We start from the raw sequence: 21,726 nt of genomic DNA on the forward strand, positions 1-21,726 counted from the left end.
ATACTACTCCGTGTTTTAAGACCAGAAGCACTTCTCTCATTTATCTTTGACCTTCTACTGCCTAGCATTACTTGGTATACAGTGGACCCTCTAACACAACTGAACGATGCTCTTACAGAAAAATATTCTTCCAGCATTTCAACTGAGATAGAGAGCACACTTCATTCCTTAGCCATCAACCCTCAACCCTCTTCATGAAGACTGTTCACTGCATCCCTAACAGTATTTATCTTCCTGTAATCTGAGCAGCCTGAAGAATTTTCACTGGAAAAGATTCAACTATAGTTCTCTGTATATAGATTTCCATTTCCCATGACAATAAATAGAGAATAACATTAAAACAACTTGTCTCAGTTTGGACTGATATAACAAATTACCATACATCGGGTATCTTATAAATAACAGAAATTCACTTCTCACAGTCCTGGCAGCCAGAAGTGTGAGATCAGGATGGCCGCTTGGTCAGGCTCTGGTAAGGGGTCTCTTCCCCACTGCAGAGATCTGACTTCTTGTTGTATCTTTGAGTGGCAGAAAGCAAAGAGAAGCAAGGTTTCTCAGGACTCTTTTTTTTTTTTTAAATCAAGGTTTATTTATGTATTGAAAGTCAGAGTTACACAGAGAGAGGAGAGGCAGAAAGAGTGGTCTTCCAACTGCTGGTTCACTCCCTAATTGGCCGCAATGGCCAGAGCTGCATCAATCTGAAGCCAGGAGCCAGGAGCTTCTTGCTGGTCTCCCATGCAGGTGCAGAGGCCCAAGGATTTGGGCCATCTTCTACTGCTTTCCCAGGCCATAACAGAGAGCTGGATTGGGCACAAGGGGCCAATGCTGAGGCACCGGCATCCCATATGGGTGCCAATTCGTGTCCTGGCTGCCCCTCTTTTGATCCAGTTCTCTGCTCATTGCCTGGCAAAGCAGTGGAAGATGGCCCAAATGCTTGGGCCCCTGCACCCATGTCGGAGACCTGTAAGAAGCTCCTGGCTGGCGCTGCGGCTCACTAGGCTAATCCTCCACCTTGCGGCGCCGGCACACCGGGTTCTAGTCCCGGTCGGGGCGCCAGATTCTGTCCCGGGTGCCCCTCTTCCAGGCCAGCTCTCTGCTGTGGCCAGGGAGTGCAGTGGAGGATGGCCCAAGTGCTTGGGCCCTGCACCCCATGGGAGACCAGGAGAAGCACCTGGCTCCTGGCTTTGGATCAGCGCTGTGCGCCGGCCGCGGCGGCCATTGGAGGATGAACCAACGGCAAAGGAAGACCTTTCTCTCTGTCTCTCACTGTCCACTCTGCCTGTCAAAAAAAAAAAAAAAAAAAGAAGCTCCTGGCTTCAGATCAGCCCAGCTCCTGCTATTTGGGGAGTGAACCAGAGGATGGAAGATCTTTCTCCCTGTCTCTGTCTGTCTGTAGCTCTGCCTCTCAAATAAATAAATAAAATCGAGAGAGAGAGAGAGAGAGAGAGAGAGATAGCTTTGTAGTTAAATTAATGTCTGAAGCAAGACAAAAATTTTCACTTTTTTTACATTATGAAGCAAACTGCTGGTGTTTAAAAATACATCAAGAGGCGCCTCAAGGAAAGTTATCACACATCCAGTACTGTGTTAGCAAATGTTTAACAACCATCTTAGAGAAGGGAGAGGCTAATTGCAGTGTTTGCCCACTTCCATGATGTAAATACTGCCACGTGACCTGCAGTCAGTGCAGTGTTTAAATCAGTTCAGTGGGCAGGGGTTTGGTGCAATGGCTAAGGTGCTGCTTGGGAGTCCCACAACCCACTTTAGAGCATCTGGGTTCAAGTCTTGGCTCCACTCCCAATTAAAGCTTCCTGCTAATTCACACCTTGGGAGGCAGCAAGTGATGACTCAAGCGGCTGGGTCCCTGCCACCCAGGCAGAAGACATGGATCAAATGCCCAGGTCCCAGCCTCAGCCACAGCTGATGCAGGCATTCGGGGAGTGAATCAGCAGATAGGAGATCTCTCTCTCTCTCTGCATGTGTCTCTGTTTCTCTGCCTTTCAAATAAAACAAAAAGTTCACAAAATTCCTACCAATACAACAATCGGCGCTCATAACCCAGCAAGAGCCAGCTCCTACAAACCACTGCCTACATACAAAAAACAACCGAGGTGCATATGTGCTGGAAAGGAATACTTTTCTAGATACGTTTAAGTGGAAAATGGCAACAAAAGAATCTATAATGGAAACCTATTTTCATAAGTACTTTATTAAACATATATACAAACTTATATTTGCATAGACTTCTGAAAAATATTCAAGAAACCTTAAAAGGGAACTGGGGTAGATGAGAGTCTTTTCACTGTAAACCATCTTGTAAGATGCTTCAACTATTTTTTTTACATCGATTATGTTTTTATAAAATTCCTCCTGTCTGGGGCTGGCGCTGTGGCATAGAGGGTAAAAGCTACCGCCTGCAGTGCCAGCATCCCATATGGGAGCTGGTTCCAGTCCTGGCTGCTCCACTTCCAATCCAGCTCTCTGCTATGGCCTGGGAAAGCAGTAGAAGATGGCCCAAGTCCTTGGACCCCTGCACCTGCATGAGAGACCTGGAAGAGGCTTCCGGCTCCTGGCTTCAGATTGATGCAGCTCTGGCCATTGCGGCCAATTAGGGAGTGAACCAGCGGATGGAAGACCTCTCTCTCTCTGCCTCTCCTTCTCTCTAACTCTTTCAAGTAAATAAATAAATCTTTTTTAAAAATCCTCCTGTCTCTCCTCTCTCTGTAACTCTACTTTCAAGTGAATAACGAGTCTTTAAAAAAAAAAAAAAAAAAAAAGGCAGGGGAGGAGAGGTGCCGGCGCTGTGGTGCAGCAGGTTAAAGTCACAGCCTCCAGCACCAGCATCCCACACTGATGCTGCTCTGAGCCCTGGCTGCTCCACTTCCGATTCAGCTCTTTACTGGTAAGCCTGGGAGGGCAACAGAGGACGGCCCAAGTCCTTGGACCTCTGCACCCACGTGGGAGACCTGGAGGAAGCTCCTGGCTCCTGGATCTGTCCTAGCCCAGCCCCAGTCAATGCAGTTGTTTGGGGAGTACACCAGTATATTAATATCTCTCTTTGTCTCTCCTTCTCTCTGTAACTCTGCCTTTCAAGTAAATAAATAAATCTTTTTTAAAAAATTACAATTTAGAAAAATTAAATGTCAGTACATTTTCATTTTCACAACACAATTCTTTTCTTGATTATACACTTTCCCTTATTGTTGATACTTAAAACAATTCTCACTAAATTTAACAACCCCTAACCTAAATTTGGTCAATAAATGAAATAAACTGAAATTAAAAGATATGTTTTTGCATTTGTAACAAAATTGCTGTGATTCAACTTCAAAGATGTTTACAAAAAAGAAAATCACAGAAAGAATTATTTCAGCTACAATTGCTTTTTGTTAGAAAATAAATTCAGCCAAGTATGCAAAGTACACCCTTACATCCTTAAAGTGGGCTAGTATTCATGAACTCACACAACCAGGCCACTTTGCACCGCACAGTGCTCACACGGCTTCACATGGAAATCATCAGGATCTAATTAGTGACTTAGAGAAAGAAAGCACTAATAGAGTGCCACAGAGCAGTCTGCAAAATTGATAGGTCACTAAAGGTAACCCATAGCAACAAGGCTTCTTGTCTCAGGTTTGCATGTGTCACCCGCCAGCCTCTCTTAAGCCTCCACAGGCAGCTCTGTGCACCCACAATCAAGGAGCTTGTTTTCAGTCCTTAGTGGAGGCTGCCCTCCTGTCTAGTTCAACTTCCTTTCAATTTTTAGTGTCAAAAACACAAGGAAATAAAATGCATGGTTTGACTGAAGCTTTCTCCCCATGCTTTTCCACCTCCTGCTATGCCAGGAAGTAGCATTAATGTTCTATCATGTGGCTGCCCAACAGGACACAAGAAGCCAGGACCTTGCAGCCTGGTGACTAGAGATGGAGCCCAAGCTTCCTTCCACAGAGAACAGCACTGAAAGGTCAAGCCTCTGAATTACCAAGGATGGCATCTGCTGGGTGTTTTCACTATACAACATATACACATAGGTACTCCCACCTAAAGTAGTTTTTCTTTTTTAAAAAGATTTATTTATTTGTTTGAAAGGCAGAGTTACAGAGAGAAAAATCCTCCATCTGCTGGTTCATTTGCCAAATGGCTGCAACGGCCAGGGCAGGGCCAGACCAAACCAGGAGCCAAGAGCTTCCTCCAGGTCTCCCACATGCGTGCAAAAGCCCAAGTACCTGAGCCATTTTCCACTGCTTTCCCAGGTGTACTAACAGGGAGCTGGATCAGAAGTGGAGCAGCCAGGACATGAACTGGTGCCCATTTGCGATGCCAGCATTGCAGGTAGTGGCTTAATCAACTACACAACAGCACCAGCCCCAGCAGCTTTTCCTTAACCATGACAAACATTCAAAAATTGAAACATAAAGATGGAAGAAGCTCGACAGGAGAGGCAGGATCTGTTCTGTTCTCTTCCCCATTCCATTGCATAACTAAAGAATCATTCCCCCATTTTCCTCACTATCAACACAAATCTGAAACCATTCGGGAAATGTTAAGACAAGCATTAAATCTAAATAGATCGTGACTGTCAGGAAACAAAAAAGGACAAGAAGAAATTAAGGAGCATGCAAATCCATACAGAAGTCCATGGTTCTAAGAAACATTAATGCTATTCCTTAAGACAGATTTTTCATGATACTTGATAATCATGACACTTGAAAAATAAACAGATTTCTTAAAAATGTCTGCAAGCTCTTAGTTTCTGAAGCCAAGGCCAAACGAGGCAAAAAAAAAAAAAAGAGAACTGAAGACTTTTCATTTTAACAGGTATTATCATTTTTATTTTAGTGTACATTAACTTATAAAAACACAAAAGGGAAACTTAACTTTCTAACTTTTCAAGATGACCTGAAATCCAAATCATATAAGCTAAAACTATGAATTAATGTGACATTAGGTCACATTAAGCGACAGAAGCTTTCATCAATTTGTAAATCAAGGCAGCCATAACAATCAGCAAGTACATATGAGTAGATTAAAAGGCATCACTTACTGCTTGACTCAGCTTATAAGCTAATAAATAACTGGCTCAATCTCCATTTAAAACCAGAGAATACAGACACAATTTAGGCTTTCAATCTTAAGCAGGCAGACCAAGTCGAGTATTAATTACTACCACTACAGGTATATACTGGAGGAACTAGAGTTATATAAAACTTCCACCAGGATAAACATTAACCAAGGTGATAGTTTACATGGCTTAACCAAATTATTTTAACTAATGACTTCAACTTTTACAGATAAGGTGGTCATCGTGTTTGATCTGTGAGGCACTGTCTACCTCCCAGAAAAAAACACTATCAGAACATGCCTATGACTACAAATTTCTAGCTTAGGCCATCAAAGATTAGGAATGGAACTGAGCACCCCTTGACTTGCATCCTCTTAAAGGTTCTCTCTGATCTACTTTACCAGAAACCAGGAGGAAGAAGAGCCAAGCTAGGCAGCAGAAGCAATGTACAGTTAGGTGGCAGGCTAATTAATAGCTGCTTTACATAGTGATCTGCCATCAAGGAGACCCACAGACTAGTCCACCACAGATGGCACTGGTTTTCGACATGGAAAGCCAGGGCTTCAGATGGATACAGAAGTCAGCTTTTAAAGAGCCCTGGCAGCTCTGCTAGCCAAGAACTGGGTCATTGGAAATGGAAATGCCCTGGGGGTTGAAAGGCTCCTGGGTCAGAACCACAGACCTGTTGGCACCATGCAGAAAAGCCCTTCACTTGGCCCAGCTCCCAAAGTGACCACTGCTGTTGAGGGAATGGCCAAGTAGGGTCAGTAACATTGCAGGCAGAACTGTAAATTTCCTTTTAGAGATGTCACCTACCTTCTGTTCAGGCCAGCTCTCCACCCAGTCCAGCTAGGTAATGGAAGTCAACAGGGTGCCTTCCCTAAGGAGGTTCATATCTCCCTTATGAAGTCTCTTCCAATACCCCATGTGAAGAGATAAATAGGTCTGCACCTCAAACCTGGCCAGGCCTTAAAGCCTATCTGATTATTAACAAGGCCCTCCTGTCTGTTTCTAATCGCCTCTCAACAGGAAAACTTCCTCATGGTTTAGATAGCACCTTTCTTAGGTCTCTAATAACAGATCTGTCCTTTGTTTTAGACCCTGTGTATTTAATCTTTCTCCAGACTTGGAACAATGAAATTCTAGATGGCCATACACAAGAAACCTCAGATGGAGGCAGTTTTTACAAGCTGGCACAGTGTCTCCCTCAAGAGGCCATCTCCTGCTGGAACCCTGTTTGGACTGCTGGTCCCAATGATGCCCCTTCTCAGCATGAAGCAGCCAGAGCAGTCATTGCCCAGCTCCCCTAACAGAAGTTAAGGTCCCTTCTTCTGGGGGAGGGAATGTGAGTCAGACAGGTTAAGAGGCAGTCAGGTTGGTCTCAGTGGAAAAATAGGGTGCAAAAGGCTTTCTTCCCCCAAAAGTTATCTTTAGCAAGGTCAAAAGTGTCTGCCCTACTTCCTTGGAATCTCCAATCTTATCATGAGAACAGCAAGGGAGTGGTGACTCTACCCTTCTGAGTGCCCAGTTTACCTTAAAACAAATTAAGTATCCCACCTGCAAATCAGGTCTTTTTTTGTCCCCACCTTGTAACTGAATGTCAAGCTGGTAAGTTCTTTTTCTTCCCCCAAATTGTGTTTAAAAATCCCACTACCACCAGCCCCTTCAGGTTTTCCCTCTCTTGCAGCCCCCCTCCAAGCTACTCTGGCTGGAAGGTCTCTGACTAACAAATCTTGCTTTTAAGTACTTAAGAAAAAATTCAGATTATTCTAAGAAATAGACACTTATAAACACATTAAATAAATCCCAAAACTAATCAACAGCCATCCAGGGTACGACCTGGCCTGACCACACTTACCGTTCTCCACATAGGGATGAAATGGTAAGACCAGGGCAAGGATGACTCTGCCTCTAGTTGGCTCCAAGACACTTCTGATATCTTTTAACAAAGTCAGAGGTTGGTCACAGCGGTCCAGCAAATTCAAGCAGCTGATGACATCATATTGGAACCCTGTATTCTGCCATTCATTTATACCCAGCACTCTAGAAAATCCAGAAAGAACTGGATTAATAAACCTCCTTCAAACATCTTTAAAAAGAAAAAGGATTTATTTATTTACTTGAGAGGCTGAGTTATAGACAGAGAGAAGGAGAGACAGAAGGAAAGGCCTTCCTTCGATTTGCTGGTCCACTCCCCAAATGGCTGGGCCAATGTGAAGCCAGGAGCCAGGAACTTCTTCCTGGTCTCCCATGCAAGTACAGGGAGCTGGATCGGAAGTGGAGTGGCCAGGACTCAAACAGGCACCCACATAGGATGCACTGCAGATAGTTAAGCACTGATAATTAAGCACTGCAGATTTAACCTACAGCACCAGCCACAACAAACAGCTTTATAAATAACTGAGATGCTGCTCTTTGTCTGCTAAATCAAAGTAAATTCAAAATCTTTGCTTATGGGGCTGATATTGCGATGTAGTAGGTAAAGCTGCCACCTGCAGTGCCAGCATCCCATATGGGCACTGGTTCAAGTACCCTCAATTACCAGCTGCTCCACTTCTAATCCAGCTCCCTCCTATGGCCTGGGAAAGTAGCAGAAGATGGCCAAAGTCCTTGGGCCCATACACCCACGTGGGAGACCTAGAAGAAGCTCCTGGCTCCTGCCTTCAGATTGGCCCAGCTCTGGCATTGCAGCCATCTGGGGAGTGAACCACTGGATGGAAGACCTCTCTCTCTCACTACCTCTGCTTCTGGAACCCTGCCTTTCAAATAAATAAATAAATCTTTAAAAAAAAATCTTACTGATAATCTATATCTGCAATTAACAAGGCCAAGAGAAAAACAATTATATTTCTTTAAACTTAGAATTTTACATATTTGCAACTCTCAAAACATACGAAATTTTCTTTACAAGTAAATATGAAAGTAGGATAAAATTTTAAACATCAATTAATGAGAAAAAAAGTTATTTTTAATATTCATTAGAATTTAATCATAAAATACATCACATGTTCATGCTTTATATTTCTAGGGTTCCTTTTTTTATTTTTTTAATTTAATTTTGATTTTTTGAGAGGCAAAAAGAACAGAGAAAGATCATCTATCTGCTGATTCACTCTCCAAATGTCCACAACCACTGAGACTGGGCCAGGCTGAAGTTAGGAGCCTGGAACTCAGTCCATGCCTCCCACAAAGTCGCAGAGATCCAAATACTTGAGGCATCACTTGCTGCCTCGCAGTGTGTGCATTAGCAGGAAACTGGGTAGGAAGCCGAAGAGGAACCTGAACTCGGGCACTCCAATACGGGATTGTAGGCATTCCAAGCAGCATCTTAAATACTATGCTGAACTCTCCACACCTCCCCTCTTATTCTTAAGAATGGGAGTGGATAAAATAATTTCCACTTATAACCCATGACCTTTTGAGTGCATCTCTATTCCCAGGAGAGAGACACTTTATATTATAGAATCTTCATATCTGAATAACCAAAAAGGAAAAGCTAAAACACAGAACATCCTATTAAATCTAAGTGAGGGGCTGGCGCAATGGTGCAGTGGGTTAAAGCCCTGACCTGAGGCACTGACATTCCATATGGGCAATGGTTCTAGTCCTGGCTGCTCCTCTTCCGATCCAGCTCTCTGCTATGGCCTGGGAAAGCGGTAGAGGATGGCCCAAAGTCCTTGGGTCCCTGTACCCATGTGGGGGACCTGGGAGAAGCTTCTGGCTCCTGGCACAGCTCCAGCCGTTGCGGCCAATTGGGGAGTGAACCAGCGAATGGAAAACCTCTTTCTTTGCTTCTGCCTTTCTCTGTAACTCTTTCAAATAAATCTTAAAAAAAAAAAAAAAAAAAAAAAAAAATTAAGTGAAGGGGGCTGGCACTTTGGTATAGCGGGTAAAGCCACCGCCTGCAGTGCCGGCATCCCATATGGGCGCTGGTTCGAGTCCCCATTGCTCCACTTCCCATCCAGCTCTCTGCTATGGCCTGGGAAAGTAGCAGAAGATGGCCCAAGTCCTTGGGCCCCTGCACCCGTGTGTGAGGCCCCGAAGAAGCTCCTGGCTCCTCATTTCAGATGGCTCAGCTCCAGTCATTGCAGCCAACTGGAGAGTGAACCAGCAGAAGGAAGATTTCTCTCTCTCTCTCTCTCTCTCTCTCTCTGACTCTCCTTCTCTATCTGCATAATTCTTTCAAATAAATAAATATTTAAAAAAAAAAAAAACCTAAGTGAAGAACAGTTAAAGAATCATTCTAAACCCTAACCACACACACAGAACATTTCTTTCCAATGCTTTCCTCTACAGAACAGAGGAGTTTTTATAGTAACAGTCTTTGCTAGCCACACCATTGAGGCAATTCTATAAATTACTTATTTTTGCATGGTTACACAATCAGAATGTGGTAGAAAGACATGTCATGAGATAAGAGGGGGACAAGAAAATATGGAAAAGAATCTTTGTTAAACAAGCTTTTAATAATGCTAAGCAGGCACAACAGAGACATCTCTGAAAATTCTAAAGGTATATGAAAACTTTGAAAACTCATTGATATAATATTGTACAGCACCTCTGAAAAAAAGGAACAAAGGGAAGACGAAGTATATCATGTTAAGCCATTGCATGAGATGCCCATGCTCCACATCAGATGGACAGTTCCAGTCCTGGCTCCTCTGCTTCTGACCCAACTGCACACTAATGCATCCTGGGAGACAGCAAGTAATGGCTTGAATATTTGCGTCTCTGACACCCAGATGGAGTTCCCAGCTCCTAGCTTCTGCCTGGCTCATCCCTGCCTGTGGTGGGCATTTGGTTAGTGAACCAGCAGATGGAGGATCTGTCTCTCTGCCTTTCAAATAATTAAAAACAAGTAATTTTAAAAATAATTAATTATATGCCCTTTCCTATGTCTATGGTTTCCTTAAAATTTTTTTTGTTTTAATTTATTTGAAAGAACGAGAGAGACAGACAGAGAAAGAGATCTTCCATCCTCTGATTCACTCCCCAGATGTCTGAAATGGCCAGGGCCACGCCAGGTTGAAGCCAGAAGCCTGGAGCTTCTTCCAGATCTCTCACATGGGTAGTAGGGGCCAAAGAACTTGAGCCATCTTCTGCTGCTTTTCCCAGGCCATTAGCAGGGAGCTAGATTGGAAGTGGAGCAGTCAAGACAGGAACTGGAGCCCAAATAGGAAACTAACATTGCAGGTGGTAGCTTTACCCATTACACCACAAGGCCAGCACCGATCTGTGGCTTTTCTAACCCTTAGAAGCAAGACATCTGGTTCAGGGGATTCTTGTCTTCAAGGAAATAAGTTAATGAATATTTCTCCTTCCTGGAAAATTTAAAACCGTACTTTCCAGGGCCAGCGCTGTGGCATAGTGGGCTAAGCCTCTGTGTGCGGTGCCAGTATTCCATATGGACACCAGTTCAAGTCCCGGCTGTTCCTCTTCTGATCCAGCTCTCTGCTATAGCCTGGGAAAGCAGTAGAAGACAGCCCAAGTGCTTGAGCCCCTGCACCAACGTGAGAGACTTGGAAGGAGCTCCTGGCTCCTGGCTTTGGATTGGCCCAGCTCCAGCCATTGCAGTCATTTGGGGAGTAAACCAGAGGATGGAAGATCTTTCTCTCTGTCTATAAATCTACCTCTCAAATAAATAAAATAATAAATAAAATAGCATTTTCCTTAAAGGATGACATAGCAATCAATATTTTGACAATTACTAAATAAAAAACAAAACACCAACAACATAAAGAAAAGTTAATGTTGTGTTTTAAGAACTAGAGCCACAGCCTTAAATTTTACACTAGAGTCTTCTGGCATAAACAATCACATCTGGAAACACAGAGCAAAAATTTAGCCATTTTCTCTTTCAAAACTGCTATCCAAAATCTTTATTAAAAAGCCTGTTTTTCATGGGCTTCATATTGAAGAGAAACAAAAAACAGTTACATCTCAAGAAGAAGCAAAAAAATGTGGAATTAAGCTGTCAATTGCCTAGCCAAGGTGAACTGACAGAACCCTAAACTTAAATAAGATATGACTTCCTCTTTAAAATTTTAAGCCTACTACCTTCAGAGCACATTTTGTGTTTTATGGACACATGGAAGGAATGCTGACCTGTCTGAATTTCTCATGGAGGCCAACTGCAGATCTTGGCATATGTGTTATATATTAAGAAAACATGAGGCCTGTGGCACTGGCATCCCATATGGGTACCAGTTTGAGCCCTGGCTACCCCACTTCTGATCCAGCTTCCTGCTGATGGCCTGAAAAAGCAGTGGAAGATGACGCAGGTCCTTGGGCCCCTGCACCCACATGGGAGACCTGGAAGAAACTCCTGGCTTTGGATTGGCCCAGCTCCGGCCGTTGCAGCCTTATTGAGGAGTGAACCTGCGGATGGAAGACCTCTCTGTCTCTCCCTCTCTCTGTCTGTAACTGCATCTCAAATAAATAAATCTTTAAAAAAAAAAAAAGAAAGTATTTTCTATGTGGTGGACATATTTACTAGGTTACATACATGTTAACTCCAGATATACTGAATGACTAATTCAAACATCTAAAGTTTCACAGAAAATTCCACTTAGGCACAAAGATTAAAAGCAAGAAAAGAGATGTGTGTGTCAATCATTTGAAGACAAGTTTAAAACACCCTCCCTATCCTTAGACCTATTTCAAAGCACTGACTATTTTTTAAGGGTAGAGGGGAGAAGCAGGGGTTCAGACTAAGAATTCAGCATGATTTAAGCCAATATTAAAACAAAAAGGCCAGACTTGTGGCACAGTGAGTTAAGCCACTGCCTGCAACACCAGCATCCCATATTCCTGCTGGATTGGACAGCAGCAGCAGATGGGCTGAGTGCTCAGGCTGCTGCCACTCAAGTGAGAGACCTGGTTGGAATCCCTGGCTCCTGGCTCCTGGCTTTGGCCAAGCCCAGCCCTGGCTGTTTTGGCCATTTGGGTAGTGTGCCAGCAGATGGAAGACATCTCTCTCTTTCCCTCCCTCCCTCCTATCCTTTCTTCCCCTATAATAAACAAATCTTAAAAATTCACTCTAAGTTTTGAAATAGTGAATTAAAATTGTTAATGGAAGGAACACATTTCAATTATTCCCACACAGACAGACCACAAGGACCTAAGTGAAGCAGATTCCCAGAGCAAAGCCAGGCTTAGGAATCACTTAGTTCAAATTCAGTCCTATGTTAGTCTCCTCCTTTCACAGCTGTTTAACCACTGACAGTGGTGAGGATTTAGATGGCTGCAGCAGTTAGGAAAGTCAGTCTCCCAAACCTAGAACTTAACCAACTGTGCCTGATTATATCAGAGCCTATACTGACTCCTTCCTTCTATGTAAAATCTCAGCCAGTATCTGTTTACAGTAATCTTCCTTTCTCCAGAAAAAAAATTTCCATGCTTTGAAAATGTTTCAGTCCTGCACCCAAAGCTATGCTGATGTTCTGTCTCTAAGTTAGTCAGCAATAGCAGGAACGTGTGGATAGCAAAGTGATAGCCTCTCTCTTTAAGGCTAAGCCAAGCTTCCAGACTACCACAGAGGACTAGGCTCCAGCTACATAGCCCATATTCTCCACTCAATCAACATAAGAAATGCTCCAACAAATAGAACCCATATTGAAGCACCTGATGATCTTAAAATATTTGTTATTTTGCACCCATTATCATTGTTGGCTATTATTAAACAAAACAGAAAATAGCAAAGATGGTCAAGGATGCAAATAAACCGGAGTCCTTGCATATTGCTGTTGCAGCTGCTATGGAAAAGTTATGGTAATTCCTCATAAAATTAAACACAGACTTACCATGTGACCCAGCAATGCACTTCTGTGTATACACCTCAAAGAAGTGAAAGCAGGGACTCAAATAAATAGTTGTACAACCAAATTCATAGCAGCATTATTCATATAACAGAAGCAACTCAAGTATTCATCAAAAGACGAATGAGTTAACAAAATATGTGGAACATGCAAACGAAGAAATACTATTCAGCCTCAAAGAAAATTGGAACACATGCTACAACACAGAGGAGACCTGAAGACACGGTAACCAAAGAATATAATCAGAAAGGGACCATGTGAGTCCCCTTATTTAGGGTGCCTAAGGTAGTCACCTTTATAAAGACAGAACGAACAATGGTGGTTGTCAGGGAGAGATCGGGAGGGAAAAACAGAATCACTCTTCAATGCATCTAGTTTCAGTTTGTGGAGATGAAAAACATTGTGGGGATGGATGCTGGGGATGGCTATACAATAATGTGAATGCACTTACCATATTTAAAAATCATCAAGATGGTAAATATTGTTATGTATATTTTACTACAATTTGAAAACACAAGATTTGAGGACGCCAGATTCTCATCAGGGAACAAATCCCTACATCTGATCTGCCTTTTCCAGGTTATGTCTCAGCTCTAAAAAGAGTAAACTCCCTGCAGTGTCAAGTCCTTTGTTCCAGAAAAATACTATCATGGAAAGATTATTTCTCGCCAAATTTCTACTTAATTGTGTAAAGAAAGGGTTTTGTTCTTAATTCATAATCATGGGAAATTATTTCTGATCCATATTCTTTTAATAATATACTTTCCAGAAGAAACATATCTGAAGCCAAGCAAAACATCCCAAATCCTGTCTAGAAACTCTACCTGTATTTCTTCTTCTGAAGCTGCCATATCATAGTTTCAGAAAGCTCAGTGGCGTAGATTTCTTCAAAATGAGGACTCATGATTTTTGTGACTTCTCCATCTCCAGCACCTAAATCAAGAAGTCTATGGGTTTTCCAGTCTGGATTAATTTTAAGCAGTCTCTGAAACTGATCTGGTGAAAACACGAACATTGAGCCTCTTCCTAGTAACCTGAAAGAAACAGAGGACAAAAATGGAAGGGTATATATATATATATATATATATATATATATATATATATATATATGCAAACTGAGTGCTAACAACCTTTTTAACTTCTTTTTTTTAAAGATTTATTTTATTTATTTGAAAGGGAGAGATAGGGGCCGGCGCTGTGGTGCAGTGGGTTAACACCCTGGCCTGAAGCGCCGGCATCCCATATCGATGCCAGTTCGAGACCTGGCTACTCCACTTCCAATCCAGCTCTCTGCTATGGGCTGGGAAAGCAGTATAAGATGGCCCAAGTCCTTGGGCTCCTTCACCTGCGTGGCAGACCCAGAAAAAGCTCCTGGCTCCTGGCTTTGGATCAGCGCAGCCCTGGCCGTTGCAGCCAATTGGGAGATGAACCATTGGATGGAAGACCTCTCTGTCTCTGACTCTCCTCTCTCTGTGTAACTCTGACTTTCAAATAAATTAATTAATTAAAAAAAAAAAAAAAGGAGAGATAGACACAAAGAGAGAGAGAGAGAGAGAGAGAAATCTTTGATTCACTCTCTAGTTGACCACAACAAGGGTTGGGCCAGGTCAAAGCCAGGAGCTTCTTCTGGTTCTCCCATATGGATGCAGGGGCCCAGGGACTCGGGTCACCTTCCACTGCTTTCCCAAGTGTGTTAGCAGGGAACTTGATCAGAAGTGGAGGAGCCAGGACTCAAACAGGTACCCATATGGGATGCAGGCAACACAGGTGGCAGCTTTACCCACTACACCACAATGCCAGCTCCTATCTTTTTAACTTATAAAATATATATGTTAATAAAAATGTATATGGTTTATGACTAAAAACAAAATTAATAAAATAAGAAAATATCTCCAGATATCACCATTTGATTTTGCCACTAATATCCAAAAGGCATAGGAAAGGAGAGAAGAAAAAGATGGAAAAGGAAAAGGATGAGAAGGGAAAAGAAAAATTAAAAGATGAATGTGAAGAATTTAAGCCAAAACAGAAAAGAAAGGTGGGGAAAGTAAAGCATGTTAAGAGAATGAGATCACTGCATGAAGCAGTAACACTAGGCAGAGAATTCAGAGGGCAAAAAGAACATGGAATCACACAATGGGTGAGGAAAAATAAAACAGCTTCAGGATCATAGATTTTTAAGACTCAGAAAAAAAAAAAAAAAAGAGTAGTCCTTCTAAGAGCAGTTTCCATTAAAGTAGATTCATCCTTGTGTTACTTTCTACGGTTTTTAAGACTTATTTAGTTATTTAAAAGAGTCAGAGGGATAGACAGAAATCTTCTATCCACAGGTGTATTCTTCAAATGGCTGCCACAGCCAGGGCTGGGCCAGGCCAAAGCCAGGAGCTAGGGGCTTCATTAGGGTCTGCTGCATGGATGGCAGGGGTCCAAACACTTGAGCTACCCCCTGCTGCTTTTTCCAAACCATTAGCAGGGAGCTGGATCAGAAGTGGAGCAGCTGGGACATGAACTGGTGCACACATGGGATGCCAGTGTCACCAGTGGCTTTACCTGCTATACCACAATGCCAGCCCCAAACTTTTTATGTTTTACAACTGTCTGGGGCCTATTATTTTTTTCAAAATTATTTATGTATTTAAGAAGCAGAAAAACAGAGAGAGATAAAGACAATGAGATGGAAAGAACTCACCTGCTATTTCACTTCCCAGTGCCAGAACAGCTGGGAGCCCAGAGCTCCAGCTGTGTCTTCCACATGGGCAGCAGGAACACAACCACTTGAGTCATCACCTGCTGCCCCCCAGGGTGCCCACTGGCAGGAAGCTGGAGTCAGGAGCAGAGCTAGGACTTGAACCCAGGTACTCCAGCATTGCAAACCACAGCTTAACCGCCAGGCCAAATACCTGTCCTTGGTCCAAATATTTCTAAAAGTCCTAAAATACACTCAAAACCATAGCAATGACTTTGAAAAGACACTAAGAGGAATTTAAATGGAAATCAAAGAGACCTGTCAGAAAAGCAGCCATAGCTCAGACTAAGTCTAATGGGAGCATCACTTTGGGAAACAAAATGCACTCCCTGTTTAGAACTTGTTTTCTAGCTCTCCAACCTTAGTCTGTCTAGGGCAGGGATTCTCAAACTGTTTAAGCAGTAGAATTCTTTCTTTAAAAGAAGTAGAAAGCAATCTTGATGTGAATGAAAGGGGAGAGGGAGTGGGAAAGGGGAGGGTTGTGGGTGGGAGGGACGGTATGGGGGGGAAGCCATTGTAACACATGAGTCGTACTTTGGAAATTTATATTCATTAAATAAAAGATAAAAAAAAATACTTTAAGTGGAAAAATACTAAATGATTCTAAAAAGACTTAATATAATCTAGCCTGGAGAGAGGTATATCAAAGACTACTGTAATTATCCCTGGTAGTAGGATTAAAAATAATTTATTTTTTAACCAGAGAAAAAAACCTATAACTTTAAAAAAAAAAAAAAAAGTAGAAAGCAAATCCTGAGAACTACTGTTGTGGGAATGAGGTTTGAGAAAGCGAGCTGCCACCAGCCCATTTCTCAGCCTTCCTTTGCAGCCTGAAGCAGCTGCTGAGGCACTTCCTCCTCAGTCCATGGGAACAGTTTGAAACCACAGGTCTGCAATGTGGCAGAGACATCTGCAGTGCACTGTGCTTCCTAGAAATAACCATGGGCACAGTCTGTTTGCTACCTAGTGGCTGGGACAAGTGTTACCACTGCACCTCCAGGCAACATGGTGCTCGCAGTCAGAACAGTTTCAGGAAAAAATTTTTAAAAATGGAGTATACGTAACAGGTCCCCCTCCCATTTTCCCATTAAGGCCATAGAAGGATTTAACCAAATTTAATAATCTACTCTACTACCCCAGAGAAATGCTAAAAAAAGTGAGAAAGGAGAAGAAACCAGAGACCACTGAACACATTACCTGTTGCAACTGCCTACCAAAGAAAAGCCCTACTTTATCAAAGACAAGTTGTTATTAATCCTCAATTGCTCATACATTCTAATGGAAAACCAGATCTGAGAAACTAGGCTTAACCAGCTGAAAGAGCTGTCCAAAACAGGACCCAGGACCCAGAGAGAGCAAGAGGCCCAGCTGAGGGCAGCATACTTCCAATGTCAAGGCTGACTTGCCACAGGACTCAAACTCAGTAACAGAGTCACTATCTTGCTTAAACTTTCCTAGCTAAAAAGTAACACACGCTTCAGTCTCCTTGGGAAATGAGGAACCTTGACATGATAATTGTAAAAGTCTACAGCTAGAGGCCAACTGGGGTTAGAGCTCATGAGGTCATCTGACTGGGTCTGTATTTCAGGGCACCAGAGGGAAAGAAGACACATTGTCCAATTTCCAAAGAACATGAGCAACAGGGGCCCCATAAAAAGATTAACACTGCCAAAAAATAAATAAATCAAAATCCTTCAAGTCTAGTGTTTATCAACCAGGACTGATTCTGCCCTCTAGGGGACAACGGGAGGGTGTTGAGTCATTACAATGACTTACGAGTGTCACTGTCATTTACGGGATAAGGCCAGAAAAGTTAGACTTCTGCAATGTGTGGGGCAGTCCATGAAGAAAGCTGCCACCTAAAATACTAAGTGACTTAGCCAACGCGAGGTTTCCTGTAAACACATACCACAGGCAGATGTGGCTCTCCAGTCTCTTTAATTTTAGCGTTGAGTAACCATCTCAGGTCCTCCAGCCAGCCTCAGTTCATCTTACAGGGATGCCTCGTCCTCATAAAATAAACTCTGAAAACAACCATCAAGTCTCTCCTTACTTGGCTTTCTCCTTTCTGACATAAGGAAGTCTGATACGTACCTTAATTCAAGAAGATACCATAGTAATAATTCTGTAAGACATTTGTAATCATCTACCACTGCCATGCATAGAAAGGAGCAAGGGGCTTGAAATTAAGTTGTTACCTGAGAACACAGGGCAAGAGGTATAGGGTTTGGGGTTGGGGGTGTAAGTGGGGGGAGGCCCTCAAAAGAAAAAAGCACAAGAGTTATAGACAAGGAAAGCCAAAAGGAGTTTGTTTCATTGCTTCTTTGATTAAACTGAAATTCCAGAGCAGGGAGTTCTAACCAGAGTCCACTGGGTAGAGAAAGGGGAAAGTGATTCGAAGTCTGTAATTCTGAAATTATATTCAAAATGGTAAATGTAAATACTTTCTGAAGAGAAACTCCTATTTATCACTGTCAAAAAGGTACAGGACCCCAGAAAGGACAAGGATCTGTGCTGCAGTGACTCCTCTGGTTTCCAAAGAAATAACAAAGGGTATAGAAGAGAAATCAGTATGACCCAGTGTCAGGCACAAAGTTTAAGGTTGAGTCGCAACAGTATCCTAAAGTAAACAGCAGCCTCATGGGTCCAATAAGGCTTTTTAAGCACCAAGCCTCTTGCTCTTCTCTTTGGCTTTCTGGATTCTAGGATATTGGGATGTTTGAAAAGTTATGGGGCTGGAGTTGTGGTACAGCAGATTAAGCCACCACCTAAAACACCAGCATCACATATGGGCTCCGGTTTAAGCCCCAGACGCTCCACTTCAGATCCAGCTCCCTGTTAATTATCCTGGGAAAGCAGTGGATGCTGGCCCAAGCACTTGGGCCCCTGCACCCAAGTGGGAGACTCAGATGAAGCACCTGGCTCCTGGCTTTGGCCTGGTCCAGCCCAAGCTGTTACAGCCACTGGGGAGTGAACCATTCCCCTCCCTGCCAAGCCCCCGTAATTCTGCCCTTCAAATAAGTACATTAACAAAAAAAAAAAAAAAAATAGAGAGAGAGAGAGAGAGAGAGACCGGCGCCACGGCTCACTTGGCTAATCCTCGGCCTGCAGCACTGGCACCCCGAGTTCTAGTCCCGGTTGGGGCGCCGGATTCTGTCCCAGTTGCTCCTCTTCCAGTCCAGCTCTCTGCTGTGGCCCAGGAGGGCAGTGGAGGATGGCCCAAGTGCTTGGGTCCCTGCATCAGCATGGGAGACCAGGGAGAGGCACCTGGCTCCTGGCTTCGGATCGCCGCAGCATGTCAGCCGCAGCACACTGGCCGTGGCGGCCATTTTGGGGGTGAGCCAATGGAAGGAAGACCTTTCTCTCTGTCTCTCTCTCTTTCTCTGTCTAAATCTGCCTGTCCAAATAAATAAATAAATAAATAAAAATAAAAAAGAGAGAGAGAGAAAGAGAGACATGACATAAAAACAAGTACAAAGGGTGGTGTTATGGTACAGTGGTTAAGTCGCTTCCTGCAATGCCAGCAGCCCCTATAAGTACTGATTAGAGTCCTAGTTATTCCACTTCTGATTCAGCTCCCTGCTAATGCACGTGAGAAATCAGCAAAGGATCACCCAAGTGTTTGGTCCCCTGCACCCACCTGAGACCCAGATGGGGTTCCAGACTCCTGGCTTCAGCCTGGCCCAGCCCCAGCTATTGAGGCCATTTGAGGAATGAACCAGGGGATGGAAGATCTCGCTCTCTCTCTCTCTCCTTCTCTCTCTGTAATACTGTCTTTCAAATAAATAAATAAAAATCTTAAAAAAAAATTTTTTTAAAAGATGCAGAACCTAGAGCCAGCATTGTGGTACAGCTGGTTAAGCCACCACTTACAACACTGACAACCCATATCAGAGTGCTGATCCAGCCTCCTGCTAATGCATCTGGGAAGGCAGAAAATGGCTTAATTACTCAACCCTCCACCCACCCATGTGGGAGACCCAATGAAGTTCCTGGCTCCTGGGCCCAGACATGGCTGTTGCAGCCATTTGGGGAGAGAACCAGCAGATGGAAGATCTCTTTCCCCTACCTTTCTCTCTCTGTGGCTCTGCCTTTCAAATAAATAAATACTTTTTTATTAAAGATTTATTTTTATCTATTTGAAAGACAGAGTTACAGAGAGAGGTAGAGACAGAGAGAGATGTCTTCCATCTGATGGTTCACTCCCCAGATGGCCACAACAGCTGGACCTGCGCCGATCCAAAGCCAGGAGCCAGGAGCTTCCTCTGGATCTTCCACATGGGTGCAGGGGCCCAAGGACTTGAGGCATCTTCCACTGCTTTCCCAGGCCATAGCAGAAAGCTGGATCAGAAGAGGAGCAGCTGGGACTAGAACCTGCACCCATATGGGATGCCGGCACTTCAGGCCAGGGAGTTAACCCACTGCACCACAGTGCTGGCCCTCAAATAAATAAATCTTTAAAAAACAAAACAAAAAAAAACATAGAACCTCAGGACCCACCCCAGACATACTGACTCATAATCTGCATTTTAACAAGATCCCCCAGGTCACTGCTATGTACCTCAAAGCTGAGAAACACTGCCCTAAGTAATTCCCACCATAGAAATACAGACTTGTGAGGCTATTTCTCAAGTGCTATGAATCAATATCTATAAAGACTACAGCCTGGGGCCAGTACTGTGGTTTAGTGAGCTTAAGCCTCTGCCTGCAGCGCCAGCATCCCATATGGGCACTGGTTTGTGTCCCGGCTGCTTCTCTTCTGATCCAGCTTTCTGCTGGAAAAGCAGAAGTTGGCCCAAATGCTTTGGCCCCTGCACCCATGTGGGAGACCTGGATAGAGCTCCTGGCTCCTGGCTCCTGGCTTTGGATCAGCCCAGCTCCAGCCACTGTCGCCATTTGGGGAGTGAACCAGCAGACAGAAGCCCTTTCTTTCTGACTCTCCCTCTCTCTGTCCATAACTCTACCTCTCAAATAAATAAATAAAATCTTAAAAAAAAAAAAAACCTGAAATGTTTGTTAAAAAAAAAAAAAAAAAAAAACTACAGTCTGCATGCAGACAGGGCTCTCAGTTCTTTGCTGAGATGCCCAGCTGGCCCATCAGGAGTATTCTCTTCATTAGGCTTCATTAGCATGCTAACTGCTAATAAAAATAAAAAGCATAAACTGCAGCAGGCTGGGACACTGCCACACTGCCAAGGATTTTGAAGTGTTGCTGCTGAGGTGGTCAATATGTTGAACAAGGGGATTTTTCATGTCTCCTTTTTTAAACCCAAGGATAAAAAAAATATGTGCAAGATTCACTTACCCATTGATAGATGTTCTAGACATAAACAGGCTAAAAACAGATGACACGAAAGAATGATATAATTGGATAAATAGCCAGCCCGATTTCTCAATGCTGTTGTTTAAGAAGATCTGTGTTCCTTGATCAAGATAACTCTGAACAAAGACAGCCTGGAGTGATTCACATAATTTCTCTCTGTTGCACACATACCACTAGGGGGAAAAAAAAGAAAAGAAAAAAAAATTTAAACACACAACTAAAATGTCACCTAAGAAATCCAAAAATGAAAAACAAAACACAAATCAAATCAATGGTTTCCAAATATAATCTCATGGTACTCTGAGGTTAATCATTTTCTCTTATATAACCTTTAAAGTATAAAAATACATCTTCAGACACAACCTCTCATTTAATTCTCATACCCCTCAAGGCTGATAGAGGGGGTGAGGGAAGGGTGAAGCAGCTTTCAAGTCATGTGGCTTAGCAGGTGGCAGAACCAGACCACCAGCCCAGGCATTGACTTCTGATTTGATGCTTTGCTTGGGTCACAATACCTCTTGGATCTAGAAAAGCTATTGCCTCTCCTTCACTGAGATTCAACATCAGAAGGCAAATTATTAACCCTGTTGTTAGATAAGAAAATAATCAGTCATCCAATCTGTTAAACTTAAAATCACAAAAAGAAAAAAATCAGTGGTAGAGAAGGAGCAGAATTTAACACTCCCGGTGACCAGATTATGGTGCCTTTCTTCTTGAAGGCTGTATAGAAGACATCTTTAGGAACCTGAAGTATGCTTAACAAGTCATACGACATTCT

At 43.1% G+C, this 21,726-nt stretch overlaps 1 protein-coding gene across 4 annotated transcripts in view; it reads right to left on the bottom strand.

Annotated features, from left to right (window-relative positions):
• Window positions 1-21,726, bottom strand: part of METTL9 (methyltransferase 9, His-X-His N1(pi)-histidine) — a 56,190-nt gene that overhangs the window by 16,880 nt on the left and 17,584 nt on the right. For all 4 annotated transcript variants that reach the window (XM_089321494.1, XM_089321493.1, XM_002711822.6 and 1 more), the window contains exons 2-4: window positions 20,931-21,121; window positions 13,704-13,913; window positions 6,921-7,105 (exon numbers count right to left, since the gene is read on the bottom strand). In XM_089321494.1, coding sequence (XP_089177620.1) covers window positions 6,921-7,105; window positions 13,704-13,913; window positions 20,931-20,953 — 418 coding nt within the window. In that variant the 5' untranslated portion in view covers window positions 20,954-21,121. The remainder of the gene's footprint in view (window positions 1-6,920; window positions 7,106-13,703; window positions 13,914-20,930; window positions 21,122-21,726) is intronic.

Source organism: Oryctolagus cuniculus, chromosome 19 (genome assembly GCF_051225735.1).
Source record: "Oryctolagus cuniculus isolate XC-2025 breed Fujian yellow rabbit chromosome 19, ASM5122573v1, whole genome shotgun sequence".
NCBI lineage: Eukaryota > Metazoa > Chordata > Mammalia > Lagomorpha > Leporidae > Oryctolagus > Oryctolagus cuniculus.